This window comes from Protomyctophum bolini (genome assembly GCF_963924005.1).
Source record: "Protomyctophum bolini genome assembly, chromosome: 14".
NCBI classification, from domain to species: Eukaryota; Metazoa; Chordata; class Actinopteri; order Myctophiformes; family Myctophidae; genus Protomyctophum; species Protomyctophum bolini.
Window position 1 is genome coordinate 41,670,882 of NC_137875.1, and position 15,419 is coordinate 41,686,300.

Consider the following 15,419-nt stretch of genomic DNA (forward strand, 5'->3'; position numbering starts at 1 on the left):
AAATCGAAGAGCGACTGACATAGAAGACATTTTGCCACAATAGTGGCAACATGAAAAAGAATAAAAATAGACGAATGTCAAAATATCTACCGCGGTGGCCGAGACCAGAGCCATAGAGTAATGGCTGAGACAAAGCAGTGAAAGATACATAACGTCAGTCTTACGGCCAATACCCAATCTTTCAGTTTTAGGAACACAAGGCTATGGGCTGTATTTTGCGTGTCTTAAGTACCAGGTCTTATTCCCTAACTTGAGTAAACTAAAGACCTGGAGGCGTGATCAATGCCATTTGGCTATTCTGAGTGGCCAAAGAGCATTGACCACGCCTCCAGGTCTTTAGTTTACTCAAGTTAGGGAATAAGACCTGGTACTTAAGACACGCAAAATACAGCCTTATAGCTCATACTTTAAATGCTTTAGTACCACACATTGCATTAGTGCTCTGGAAGCATGGTGGTATTTTAGCCTGGCTTGGCCAGCCTCATAATGGGGATTCACTGAAGATTCCTTAATATGCGGGGAGGAATCTTCAGTGAATCCCCGCTATGAGGCTGTCTTTTTAATATCCCATCACAATGTAAAGAATCTAAAAAGGACACGCTTCTGTGCTGTCTGTACTTCAACATCCATCCAGGAGGGGGCAGTGCTACACCATCTAGCAATAGCAGGGCACACAACTAACACTGCAACAGCTGCTGGAATGATTCACTGGTTTAGTTCAGTTGTTTTACTTAAGTAAAAGTATCATTACCGCAATGCAGAACTACTCTGTTACAAGTAAAAGTCCAGAATTGTACTTGAGAAAAAGTACAAAGGTATTGGCATCAAAATGTATACTTAAGTACCCAAAGAATTCCCATTAAAAGTTTTCAAATGCATAAAAAATCTTTCGAAAATTAGCCAGTCACAATGCCGACACGTTGTGAGCTTGTAGATCTGCTATTCTCTAATGGCTTAACCACTTTTGACCTGCATGGGAACGATTCTACAAATGCCTTTTTTTCGTTGTTAGTAGTAGTTCAAATAGCCGATCCATACAAGCTTCCAACGTGTCTAATATGTATGAAAGTCTATTAGTAAAATAGGGGCCACATGGTGTTTGTTGACGACATGTATTATTGTGTTAATGTTGATGAATTGAGTACATACAGTAGAACCACAATAGGAAAGAAATAGGACTTTTTTGTGTTGTCCTTTTGGCCTCAATGTCTTAGTCACAGCACCACCAATGCTGTACATTTTGTACAAAATAGCAGATCTACAAGCTCATAGCGCGCCACCGAGTGGCGCGCTATGAGCTTGTAGATCTCTTTCAGAACTCAATCAGTCCGAGCTGTCTTACTGTAATTAACCTGACTCTACAAATGCCTTCTAAATCCTGACAGTTTTTTCTGAAAAACCCATGTTTCTATGTCAAACATGTTTCAATCATCATACTATAAGTCAGAAACACTTCCGTAGCTCCTCACTGCCTGCACACATCACTCCCACTTTTCACACAGGCATTGACCATGATAATATGGAGGTCTTAACGAAGCTCGATTTTACATATTAATGATTTAATAATGAATCTACAAGCTCACAGCGCGCTTGTAGGTCTGCTATTTTAGAAAAATCGAAGAACGACCGACACACATAGAAACACACAGCTTCTTCAGAAAACAGTCAGGATGTGTGTAGAAGAATTTTTTTTGTAGAATCTGATCTCAGGTCAGAATGATAAACTGTCAGGATGTAGAAGACATTTGTAGAATCTGATCTCAGGTCAGAACGGGTTATAATAACCACCCCGTTACATATATATGTATACCTTGCCAGCTGTCGTTGCAGACGCAGAGCTTCTCTCCGGTCAGGTCGCAGTAGCCGCGGCCCGCCGGGCTGCCACAGTCGCCGCGGCAGTACGGGACGTCGCAGGCCTCGCCCTTCCAGTAGTCGGCGCACTCGCAGTACACGCGGCCGGACGCCACGGACGCCGCCGGCGTGTTGGCGTTGGCGTTGGCGTTGCCGCCGCCGCTGCATCTCCCGTGGCCCGAGCAGTTGTTGGGACACGAGTTTATCCTGCAAGGGAGGAGGACGGAGACGAAACAAGACGAGAGAATGGGGTTATTAACCCATTCTGACCTGAGATCAGATTCATACGAAGGTTTCCACTGGACACACACTGGTCTGATTAACCCATTCTGACCTGAGATCAGATTCTAAAAATGTCAGATGTTCTTCGATTTTTCAAAAATAGCAGACCTATACAAGCTCGTAGCGCGCCACTCGGTGGCGCGCTATGAGCTTGTAGATCTGCTATTTTTCAATAGCTAAAGCATAACATGATGCTGACACCAAAATGGGTTCCCGTTCAGAATGGGTTAAGAGAGAGAGAGAGAGAGAGAGAGAGAGATATTGTAATAAATATAATGATATAAGAACCACATATTTTAATACATTTGAGTTGTCGATCCCAAAGTTTAAAGAGTTGCATGACAACGACAAACGACTCATTCTGCTGGGAGAGGGACCCACAGCACACATCTGGCTGCACAGTATGTGTGACTGCATGTCACAAAATGAGGGACACTTATAGAAAAAATATACACAATGTGACTATTGTCCTGACACGAACCATCTCGACACACCACGGACACATTTAATACTGTACATTTTGACCGGTATGACAGTATTGTATTGTGAAAATATACGTTCTATTTGCTTTGTTTTCTGTTATATTTTTCATTTTTTTAATTATTTTGTTTGGTTCTTTTGTTGAACTTCATGCTTTGGCAATACTGCAGCTATTACATTCATGCCAATAAAGCTAATTGAATTGAATTGAATTGAATTGAATTGAATTGAATTGAATTGAATTGAGAGAGAGAGAGAGAGAGAGAGAGAGAGAGAGAGAGAGAGAAGGAGCATTTCCATAAAGATTATGATTGACAGGGTTGCGGGGATATATAGAACCAGCGGGGGGGTGGCAGCACAGGAACCTGACTTGAACACACAATGTTGTATATTTACATATAGTGAGGCTTTCAGGCTATATAGCTATTGCTATATATATAGGATGGCCCAGGGCAACGTGGTGAGTGAGTGAGTGTGCGCGCGTGTGTGTGTGTGTGTGTGTGTGTGTGTGTGTGTGTGTGTGTGTGTGTGTGTGTGTGTGGAATATGGAAGAGATGCCAACTATCAATGGTTAGAGGATAGCAGAGTCACAAACAGAGGCTGCCAGTTTCCACACAACTGTGGAAAGAATCTGAAGCTGTTTTCACATATAGCGCAAAAAGGTTTGTAGATTGGCCACCGGAATGCCACCGGCCTCCTTAACCCATTCTGAACGGGAACCCATTTTGGTGTCGGCATCATGTTATGCTTTAGCTATTGAAAAATAGCAGATCTACAAGCTCGTAGCGCGCCACCGAGTGGCGCGCTACGAGCCTTGTAGGTCTGCTATTTTTTTTTAATCGAAGAACGACTGACATTTTTAGAATCTGATCTCAGGTCAGAATGGATTAATCAGACCCCAGTGTGTGTCCAGTGGAAACCTCGTATGAATCTGATCTCAGGTCAGAATGGGTTAAGACACGCAACACACAGCCCAGAGTCTCTTGGAGTTGAGGGAGAGAGAGAGAGAGAGAGAGAAGGACGGAAGCATGCAGAGTTGGGAAGAGATATACATACAGGGTTTCCACACCTGAGCCGACAGCCGCCGACAGAAGGAAGCTGTGTTTTTCTACGTCATTTCCGAGTTTTTTAAGACAGCTGGTGGATGGAAAAGAAGCTCCACAGATTCCCCGGAAAACGCTCTCCTACCGCGGCAGTCAGTCAGTCAGTCAGCCAGCCGCCGGGGGGTGGGTGGAGTTTAACTTCCACCCAACCAACGCGGAAAAGAAAGCTGATGAGAGACATGCCGAAAACGTCGTCCGCACGGCGCGGGCTCCTTTGGTAGATGTGGCTATATACATGCAGTGATGGGCAAGCTACTTGGAAAATGTAGTAAGCTACACTACCAGTTACTCTCTATTAAATATAGCTCAACTACAACAAAGCTATCCCCAGATAATTATAGCAAGCTACACTATAAGCTACATGGCAAAAGTAGCTAGCTACATGGACACTACTTTTTTTTTAATATTTTTTATCAACTTCATGATCAAGTTTCCACCGAACAAATAGCCTAATAGGCAGGCAAAAATGCTGAGTTTGGTTGTTTATTAAAAAACAAACAAGCCCTCTGTCTGGCTTTTGGTGTCAACTTTTTCACATTTACTTGTATTAATGTACCTTGCGGTGTGGCTGATTCATGTGTTCAGTGTTGGGAAAGTTCTTTTTTTTATTAACTATAGTTCAGTTCACAGTAAAAAAAAATTAAAGGAACTAATTCAGTTCATAATTCAACATTTTGAACTAAAGTTCATGGTTCCATGTTCTTTTTTTTAATTATTATTATTGCCACAGCCTAGCCATTTGCGCACCAGCTGAGAGACAGGGATTTAGACTAGAGAATGCGGGTGGTCTGTTTGTTTGTGTCAGACTCTTCTTATCTAAACCAACCAATCATGGATTTCTTTCCAGGGATTTTTCCCCCCCACAAAACTTTATTTAACAGTAAATTTGTAACTTTGTAGCTTTTGTTGAAAGCTACGTCACTACTTGGGTCTAAAAATAGCTACACTACAAAAAACGCTACTTGGTTCAAAAGGAGTGAAGCTACCATCAAGCTACTGATAAATGTAGTAAGCTATGTAGCTTCGCTACTTGTAGCTAGCTACTGCCCAACACTGTATACATGTTTTATATAGGGAGAGGTTTAACCCATTCTGACCTGAGATCAGATTCATACGAGGTTTCCGCTGGACACACACTGGTCTGATAAACCCATTCTGACCTGAGATCAGATTTTTTTTTTTTAATGTCAGTCGTTCTTCGATTTTTCAAAAATAGCAGACCTGCAAGCTCGTAGCGCGCCACTCGGTGGCGCGCTATGAGCTTGTAGGTCTGCTGTTTTTCGACAGCTAAAGCATAACATGATGCCAACAGCAAAACGGGTTCCCGTTCAGAATGGGTTAAGAAATCGGTATAGGCATATGAGATATCCTGGCAGAAAGAGAGAGAGAGAGAGAGAGAGAGAGAGATGGAGGGAAGGACAGACAGGTTGAGGGATCTAGAGGGAGGAATGAGGGCTATATGATAGACAGAATGGATGCATACAGTGATATAGATAATGAGAGCGATAGAGGGCAGAACAAATAGATGACTGATGGACGTATAGGGCGGAATGAGGGCTATATGATAGACAGAATGGATGCATACAGTGATATAGATAATGAGAGCGATAGAGGGCAGAACAAATAGATGACTGATGGACGTATAGGGAGGAATGAGGGCTATATGATAGACAGAATGGATGCATACAGTGATATAGATAATGAGAGCGATAGAGGGCAGAACAAATAGATGACTGATGGACGTATAGGGCTGCAGGGTCTGAACATCCTCATCGGGGGTTATTTATTTAACCCATCCAGGCCTGACGTCGAGAAATAAAAGAAACAGAGCTTTCTATACGGCTAGATTAACCCATTTAGGGTTTTTTTTTTTAAATGTCATTTTTTTTTCAGTGGTGCTCAATATTTCATGTCAAAAAAGGACCCCCCCCCCCCCCCCCCCCCCATATGAACATATGTTGTTCCAGGGACCCCCCCCCCCCCCCCCCAGAAGCAAAGATTTGAGTTGAAATGTTCACTCTGTAATAATAATGTATATTCAAAGATTTGAGGCACACTTTCACGATTTTTTCTAAAACAGCAGACCTACACAAGCTCATGAACTTGTAGATCTGCTATTTTTCAATGGCTATAAAGTATATAACATATAATGTTTAAAACACCAAACATGGCTTAAATGGTGCAACCTATAAAACAATAGACAGCTGGAACCATATTCTTTAGTTATAGGAACTCTACTATATATAACTATAGCATTATACATATCTAACTAACATTTATCAAAAATTATATTTATATCATTTTTTTGGTCTTTGTTGAAATTGTCGCAATGATTTCTTTTCAGGCCTTTATGACGGGGTGGGTTGGGAGGGACTATTTATATTTTTTATTATTTTTTTGTTTGTTGTTCATTTAAATAAAAAAATGTTATCGTTATTGTTAATTATTAGTATTATTATTTCCCCTTTTTCTTTGTCAATGGTGGTTTGGTGCAGGGGTAGGATTTAAAACCCATTTTAACGGTGTTGGCATCATGTTATGCTTTAGCTATTGAAAAATAGCAGACCTACAAGCTCGTAGCGCGGGCTTGTGCCGCGCTATATAAGAGCTTGTGGGTCTGCTACTTTTGAAAAATCGAAGTACGACTGACACGGAAACACAGATTTTCCAGAAAACTGTCAGGATAGTGGTACCCTAAACAAAGGGCCGGACATATAGGGAGGGACGGACATTGCTGTTCCTTGGAGTGCGGCCTGCACCACTCAAAACAAAATGTTGGGTTGTTGGAGGACCAGTGAGATGGACTGACAGAGAGAGAGAGAGAGAGAGAGAGAGAGAGAGAGAGAGAGAGAGGGAGAGATGGAGGGATAGATAAAGGGATAGAGAGTGACATAGATGGAGGGATAAGTAGTTAGAGATAAACAGAGAGGTACAGATAGAGGGATGGAGACGGATGGGCAGACAGAGAGAGAGAGAGAGAGGGAGAGAGAGAGAGAGAGAGAGAGAGAGAGATGGATGGAGACGGAGGGATGGGCAGACTGAGAGAGAGAGAGAGAGAGAGAGAGAGAGAGAGATGGATGGAGACGGAGGGATGGGCAGACTGAGAGAGAGAGAGAGAGAGAGAGAGAGAGAGAGAGAGAGAGAGAGATGGATGGAGACGGAGGGATGGGCAGACTGAGAGAGAGAGAGAGAGAGAGAGAGAGAGGGATGGAGAGAGAGAATCGGGGGGGAGAGAATCGGGGGGGGGGGGTGGAAGTGAAGGACATCATGTGGTCTTCATTAAAACAGGTTTGCGGCGACAACACGAGGGTCGTCATGACAACCCAAGCCTTTATCGCCCCCTTACGTGTGCTTGTCTTTTATGTTTGTGTGCGCGTGCGTGTGTGTGTGTGTGTGTGTGTGTGTTTGACAGCCTTAGCCTTGATGCTTTTCTAAAGTACCTCCCGACACACACACACACACACGCGCGCACACACACACACACACACACACACACACACACACACACACACACACACACACACACACACACACACACACACACACACACACACACACACACACACACGCACACACACACACACGCTGAATGAACGACTGGCCGCACCATCCACCTGTTACTGCAGTAATATTGTTACCGTTTGTGTGACAGGGAGAAATCTGTGGAGACGAGGCTTCCGAGACTGCGTTTGTCTGTGCGCGTGTGTGTGTGTGTGTGTGTGTGTGTGTGTGTGTGTGTGTGTGTGTGTGTGTGTGTGTGTGTGTGTGGCAGAGGAGTCAGGAGACAGGAAATAAGGGCGAGAGGACAGAGAAAGGGAGAGGGAGGAAAAGGGAGAGACAGCGAGAGGGGGGGGGAGGGAGAGAGAGAGAGAGAGAAATAGAGAGAGAGAGAGAGAGAGAGAGAGAGGGCAGAGAAATAGAGAGAGACACGTCAAAGCGAGGGAGGGCAGAGAGAGAGAGAGAGAGAGACAGAGAGACATACGAGAAGGCTACGTGGAAGCCGGTCAGGTTGTAGGCTGCGTCGCTGAAGAAGTGGAGCAGAGCGTAGCCAGACGTCGCCACCACTTCTGGAACCGTCTCGTTAGCTCCTCCCCCCCGCGTCTCTGGAACCACTAGACCACTGGGAAGAGAGACACCGGGAGAGAGAGAGAGAGAGAGAGGATAATAACTGACCTGAGAACAGATTAACCACTAGACCACTGGGAAGACACCGGGAGAGAGAGAGAGAGAGAGAGAGAGAGAGAGAGAGAGAGGATAATAACTGACCTGAGAACAGATTAACCACTAGACCACTGGGAAGACACTCAGCAGAGTACTGTATATCTAACGGATGGCTATACTGTACTGTACTGTGGTCTCAGAGAGCTGCAAAAGACAGACGAGGCCCCGTTACAGGAATCGTACAGTGTACACACACACCCCCGTTATACATATGACACCGATTAGCTTTGGACACAAAGTGATACAATGTGGCGTTTATGCAGGGATTCCAGTACGTTTTTATTTTTATTTTTTATTGTTGGCTCGTGGTCTTGTCTTTTGACGCGAGGGTAAATTGATGAATGCAATACATTGTGTATACACTGCAGTACCGTGGTCCTATATACATAATGAATGTCAACAAAAGCTTTTTTTCCATTGCAGCTACAGATGCAGCCTTAGGTTTTTTTTGAGCCCCGACAGCTGTTAGCCATTTGTAGCGCTTAACCTCAGTTATGTGTGAAATGGGACTATTCATTGTTAACAATAACATGCTGTATTACTCAAGTATAGTAAGTAAGTATAAGCCTTGCCGAGCCACGGGGCCCCATAGGGGGCAGGAGCCTATTTCCTGTTTCTGTATAGCGTGAGGCAGCTTGATGTACAAAGTACACCCCCTGGACATGACGCTAGTATGTCGCAGGGACTTATTCCCCCCAATCCAACCCTGGCCGGTCGCGGATAGTCGGCACAGCGGGACAGCCAATGAAACGAAGGCTTGCCTTTGTTGCCATCTTTTTCACCCAATCACAATTTTCACTTTTCTTTGCAGGGGATTTGGAGACTGTAGTTCGATTCCCCCTCATGGAAGATGTATCCATAGTTAAAGTTAGTTATTGATCAGTTAACTGCCTGGTAATGGCATACCTGGATGTAAAATAATAAAATATGTTGAGTTTAATGGTACCAGTGTGATTGTGACTCATTTCTCTGACCTTGATTTTCTACTCTATACTGCTTATATTTAGTTATGATGATTATGAAGAATGGAACCAAATGGTTCCATTTGTACACTCATAGTTAAATTAACATTGATTTGAAAATATAAATTGGGGGACCCAGAGATAGAAATCGCAGAAATGGGGGTCCGTAGACTAATGCATGTCAAAATGGGGGTCCTTGAAATTAAACGGATTGAGAATCACTGCTAGAGCCATTAAAGTTTGGGAAACATAGCTTTAGTTTTTCTAAATCATAGCACATCACACCATCCCTTTTTCTTTCAATGTAACATCACAACAAATTACTTTTAAACATTTCAGTTGAACTCTGTGAAATGACACAACTCTTATATACAAAGATAAAGATAATTAGAAAATGGATACAATATCAAAAAACTGTGGGACACAATATATAGTGCAAATGTATCGGCTAGCAGCAGTTGAAATCCTATCCTAAAATTTGAACAAATGTAGAATGTATTGCTCTGTTTATATAACAGAATTTATTTAAACAGATGTATTTTGCTGTAAGCAGTGTAGGGGTATAAACAGTGTACACACAATGATTTGTATTCCTTAAGGTGCTTCCATTCAAGTGTACACTTAAACTGTATTGTAACGATCCCAATAGAACCGGAGGCAGAGACGTAGTTCCACTGATAAAGATCTCTCTTTATTATCATTGAATAAGCGTCCATACAACGACAGCAATGACAGCATTTACGTGTGTGCGTCATAGACAGGTCTGCTCTCTCAACCTAACTACATACACGGAGCAACCCGTCAATCACTCCCCCAAGACAGTCCCATTGGCTCACGCCATTGCTGGCCGCACACTAAGTTGGCTTGTTTACTGTTAGACCCACAGTTTGGATATAAATATTGAAATGACAATTAAAATTGCATTTCAATATATCACACACATTATGTTGTTGTATTACTGTTGTATGGTAGATAATATATTTGTCACCGTCACTGCTGTCAGTTTCTTATGTGGCGTAAACATAAAAAATGCAGAGAGAGACAAATCCAGGCAATCATCTCGTCCAAAAATATATAAAACTTAAACGCCAAAATCGCGAGAGAGTGCTGTTCATTACAAAGTATTCCACGGACCTCGATGTGATCGTTAGCTGCGATAAAGTAACAAAAAGCTGATGATGACTCGTGCAGGAAAAATAATATCATAACAAAAAAAACGAGAGAAGAAGAACAGAGTCATTCGGCAGTGACATTCAGAACAGCGCCACGGCCCATACACAACCACTCTGTGGCCAGATATATATATTACATCGGTAGTGAACTTTAGGACAGCGCCACGGCCCATCCACAACCACTCTGTGGCCAGATATATATTACATCGGTAGTGAAGTTTAGGACAGCGCCACGGCCCATCCACAATCACTCTGTGGCCAGATATATATTACATCGGTAGTGAACTTTAGGACAGCGCCACGGCCCATCCGCAACCACTCTGTGGCCAGATATATATTGCATCGGTAGCGAAGTTTAGGACAGCGCCACGGCCCGTCCGCACCCACGTTGCGGCCGGAAAGGGTACTGCGCCCGTAGTGAATTTTCCCTACCATAGACAATGCATTGGAGCCCGTTTAGCTAAAGAATACTCCACGGCGCCAACCCTTGATGCCGAGTGTCAAGCAGGGAGGCACTGGGTCTTTGGTATAAAGACCCGACCGGGAATTGAACCCCGACCTCCCAGTCTCAGGGCGGACACTCTAACCACAAGGCCACTGAGCTGGTACTACTCAAGTGTATAGACATCTTATTGTTTATAGGAGAATCCTGGCCACATTTGACCTCATTTACTTATGGACTGAAAGTCATGTCCAGTGGGCAGTGCATGGGACAAATGTTAGCCCCCTTTTTGACCCAGTCCAGCCCTGCTTTTCAGACGAGAACTGCGCGGAATTACAGCAGAGAGAGAGTGTGTGTCTCCTAATCCTATATGCTTCCATTTGGTGACAATTTGACCGTTTACAGACGCGACCAACAAAGCGTGTTTTCCGTTGCCGATGAATGGTATAGACTGCAATCTGCCCCGTGTGAACGCAATGATTCATTGACTACAGCACTAGCGAAAGACGCGAAACTGGGTCAATTCAATTAGAATTAACAAGTTCCAAGCTCGCAAGCGTGGCGGTGTGAGCTTGTGGATCGGCAGTGGTATTCATATAGCCTATACTTCGATTGATGATATAGAGTAAAACTCATTATATACAGTTATAACTACCTCTCAAGGCATAACAACAACAAAAAAAGTTTATACAATCTAAACATATTTGACGCATTTCGCATGTAATAAAATAGACCAAATGCAGGGGCCAGGGGGGGTCACAGCTGCCATCTAGTGGGCGAGTAGATGCTTGCACGTTAAAGATTATAAAAGACCGACGTAAGACTATATATGTATAAAATAAGCTCGCGTTTTTTTGTGTCCTCTTGACTCCGCCCCCACTCAAGGAACAAAGCGGACTCTGTCCGGGCCTTTACATAAACAATTTAAACATAACGATGAATGAGTCAGAAAGACACAGGCCAACGAGGTCTGCTCATGTATCGTTCGTGAACTGCAGTGATTGCGAACGGCTGGCAGTGTATTATGCAGGCAAACGGGCAGAGGAACGTGCTGGAAAAATGATCGTCGGTGTGGCGGAAAACCATGCTAAAGCGACGTTCACCTTCCTCTCTGTCGTCCCCTCGAAGCTCCCCTGCTAACATTAAAACCATGCTAAAGCGACGTTCACCTTCCTCTCTGTCGTCCCCTCGAAGCTCCCCTGCTAAGATTAAAACCATGCTAAAGCGACGTTCACCTTCCTCTCTGTCGTCCCCTCGAAGCTCCCCTGCTAACATTAAAACCATGCTAAAGCGACGTTCACCTTCCTCTCTGTCGTCCCCTCGAAGCTCCCCTGCTAACATTAAAACCATGCTAAAGCGACGTTCACCTTCCTCTCTGTCGTCCCCTCGAAGCTCCCCTGCTAACATTAAAACCATGCTAAAGCGACGTTCACCTTCCTCTCTGTCGTCCCCTCGAAGCTCCCCTGCTAACATTCAAGATTCAACCATTGTATTGCCACGTCAATTAACAATTTGATAGGAATTTGTCTTGGTTCATACTCGACACATATACAGACAACCATACTGTGTGTAGAGATACAAAAACAAGAAAGACAATACACCACAAAAAAACTACAAAAACCAGTGCTACAGTATATGCATATTGCTACATACATACTGTACATCAGCCCAACTAACGAGTCAAGTTCGGATGTCTAATGGCTGCGAGGTGTAAGTGCTATCTCTGAAAGCGAGATGTTGAGCACCTGATGCTTCTATATAATTATCTCCTGCCTGATGGGAGGAGATTGAAGAGGTGATGTGCAGGATGGGAGTTGTCTGCTATGATTATAGTAGACATCAGTAGAGTGAGGAAAGTGAGTGGAGGAAAGTGTGAGTCCAATGGGTTTTTTTTTGACGGCACGACGTGCTATACTCTTTCCGGCTTCGACTTGTCTCGAGAGGCTGTGTGACTAAAACCAGACAAGCATGGAGACGGTATAAGAACACGTTAGAACCCTGCTACCGTAGAACCCTGCTACCGTAGAACCCTGCTACCGTAGAACCCTGCTACCGTAGAACCCTGCTACCGTAGAACCCTGCTACCGTAGAACCCTGCTACTGTATCTCTTGCTAGACAGACACGGCGCTCACCTGAAGGCAGCCAACAGCGGAGCGTAAATGGAGTCTCCGTCGTAGACGTACATGTGGTCCCAGCTGCATTCTGTAGCAAAGTGATTGAAGCGGAGCCGAAGCACCGCGTTAGGACTGTAGAGGGAGACAGAGAGAGAGAGAGAGAGAGAGAGAGAGAGAGAGAGAGAGAGAGCATAATGTTCACGTCATGTGTCAGTGGTGTGGAGACAACGATTGATGTTAATGCACACACACACACACACACACACACACACACACACACAGATTTTAATCATTTATTTATGTCCACATAAGAGATACAAATACAAGGACACAAATATTTACAAGGTGCCGTACAGAATGCAATCAGCAAATCCCGAACAAATACCCACACACCCTCCAGGGGTACAAGTACACACACACACACACACACACACACACACACACACACACACACACACACACACACACAGACACACACACACACTTTATTTTATTTACGGAATACAATTGCTGTGTTTGTTCTGTTCTGGGCATTCTTTGCTGTCTTTGCAAACCACAGATGTTTGTATTGTATATATAGTTACAGAGTCAAGTGGGACCCAGCCAAAAGTATCAGAGATATACTCACTATCCCTCTATCAGCCAGGTACACTTGGTCTTGTACTTATAGTTGATTGGACCATCTGTCAGAGAGCCTGACAGCTCCGTTAACCTAGAGAGAGAGAGAGAGAGAGAGACAGAGACAGAGAGAGAGAGAGAGAGAGAGAGAGAGAGAGAGAGAGAGAGCATGGGGGGGATTATTGGTATAGTCAGTGACGAAGCGCGCCCTTGGTACTGTAAGCTTGGTGACAGGGACAGGCCCTTAACAAGCACACACAGTCATTCATCGTAGACTATTTCACACAATCAGTGCCGGGACGTCCTTCAAAATATAGGGGAGCTCTGGGGGTTGCCGGAAAGACATGGCCGCTTTTACTCTGAAACCCACACGACCCGCGGAAACGAAGCTCGGCAGATTGAAAGAGGATAATTCAAGCTTGGACTAGAGCTGCAATGTCGGTGAGTTTAACGTCGTTTAAGACAAGCAGAGATCGCAAACGCAAATTGGATTGAGTGGGGAGTCAATTAAGCAATATTACACGAGAGGGTGCGGGTTAACGTGATTATTGCCACGACAGTGATGCGGTCAGGAACGAGACGGAGTCGAGTTCCGCGAGCGTCACTGAAATCACAGTCAAATCACAGTAAAAATCAAGGAATAGAAAAAGGAATAGATAATCAGTAGCCATCGTTAGAGTACTCGGAAAATAAAAGACCAGAATCCAAAATGTACAAAAGAAAGTACATAAGTGCAAAAGTAAAAGTACATTTTGTATGTACGAAATGTGCAGTATATGGACTGAAGTGATAACGGTATGCGTTGTAATAATAATCAGAATCTACAAATTAACTATATAGACACTAAAGTTGTTGTTTAACCAACACACACATGTGACCAGAAAGGGTGTTCAATATCACAGATTTGCAAAAAAAAGAATAATAATAATAATAAATAAAAAATGGAGTTAGGTGGTTTCCTCCAGACAGCAACAATATGCTATTTTCAAATGTTTTTCACTTGAAAACTTGTGAAATGAGACATTCTACACGAGTATACTTTCCACATTTGGTACTTTAACCCAATTTGACCTGGGAACGATTCTATAAATGTCTTCTATACATCCTGACAGTTTTCTGAAAAAGCTACGTTTCTATGTCAGTAGTTCTTCGATTTTTCAAAAATAGCAGACCTATACAAGCTCGTAGCGCGCCACTCGGTGGCACGCTACGAGCTTGTAGATCTGCTATTTCTTTCAATAGCTAAAGCATAACATGATGCTTACACCAAAAGGGGTTAAGTACATTTTGATGCCAATCCCTTTGTACTTAATATATTGTATTGCAGACTTTTACACTAAAAGTGTTTTTTTTTCCTCCACCACTGATTATTAACTTATAGTCTGTTGTCAGTACTGTGATGACAGTATACTGTGACGTATACATACCCATTGTCAGAGTGCTTAGAGTAGGCCTATTTGTCAGAGCATTTGGCTGGGGTTATTGTCCCAGATTGTATACTGCCCCTCCCTCCCCCCTCCCTCCCTCCCTCCCAGACAGACAGACAGACAGACAGACAGACAGACAGACAGACAGACAGACAGACAGACAGACAGACAGACAGACAGACAGACAGAGCCCGCCCGGCGCAACTTGGACTTGAACAGAATCACATTGAGTGATTTAAATCTGTCCGACAACACGGCAGTATATACTTTAGTATAGACTCTATTTATTTCTTGAGCGGTGCAACCACCACTCCAAGGAACAGCAATGTCCGGGACTGTATGTGGCTACGGTATATGTTTAGAGTGCCAGTAGGGGCAAAAGTGGCGCTGTTGTGCCAGAAACAGAGAGAGAGAGAGAGATAGTGTTGCACTGTTGCCTGCTAATTTACAGAGAGAGAGAGAGAGAGAGAGGCAGGGGGATAGGGAAGAGGGGAGTTGCACCACTCACTTCACACGGGTGTGATTTTTTTAACTTACTTCTTACATTTCAGAGGACAATTTTGTGAGAAAACCACCGCACTCATGCTGTTATAATATGCTTTATGGTGCCAGGGGACCAAAGGACATGCAGGCCACACCTGAGCTCAGTGGTGTATTTTGGCTATATCTGGCATGCTGGGACAAACCCGGGTGTTGTTGCCTCCACATCAATGTGAAGACGTATACCGGCAAAGAATCCATAAAGT

General features: G+C 43.8%; 1 protein-coding gene across 4 annotated transcripts in view; it reads right to left on the reverse strand.

Moving 5' to 3' along the window:
* LOC308328078 (attractin-like protein 1) overlaps nucleotides 1–15,419 on the reverse strand; it is a 307,756-nt gene that overhangs the window by 251,056 nt on the left and 41,281 nt on the right. For all 4 annotated transcript variants that reach the window (XR_013965255.1, XM_080781767.1, XM_080781766.1 and 1 more), the window contains exons 2-5: nucleotides 13,257–13,340; nucleotides 12,647–12,760; nucleotides 7,699–7,836; nucleotides 1,811–2,058 (exon numbers count right to left, since the gene is read on the reverse strand). Coding sequence is in view for 3 of the 4 variants with exons in the window: in XM_080781767.1 (XP_080637893.1) it covers nucleotides 1,811–2,058; nucleotides 7,699–7,836; nucleotides 12,647–12,760; nucleotides 13,257–13,340 (584 nt within the window). In the remaining variant the exon portion in view is untranslated. The remainder of the gene's footprint in view (nucleotides 1–1,810; nucleotides 2,059–7,698; nucleotides 7,837–12,646; nucleotides 12,761–13,256; nucleotides 13,341–15,419) is intronic.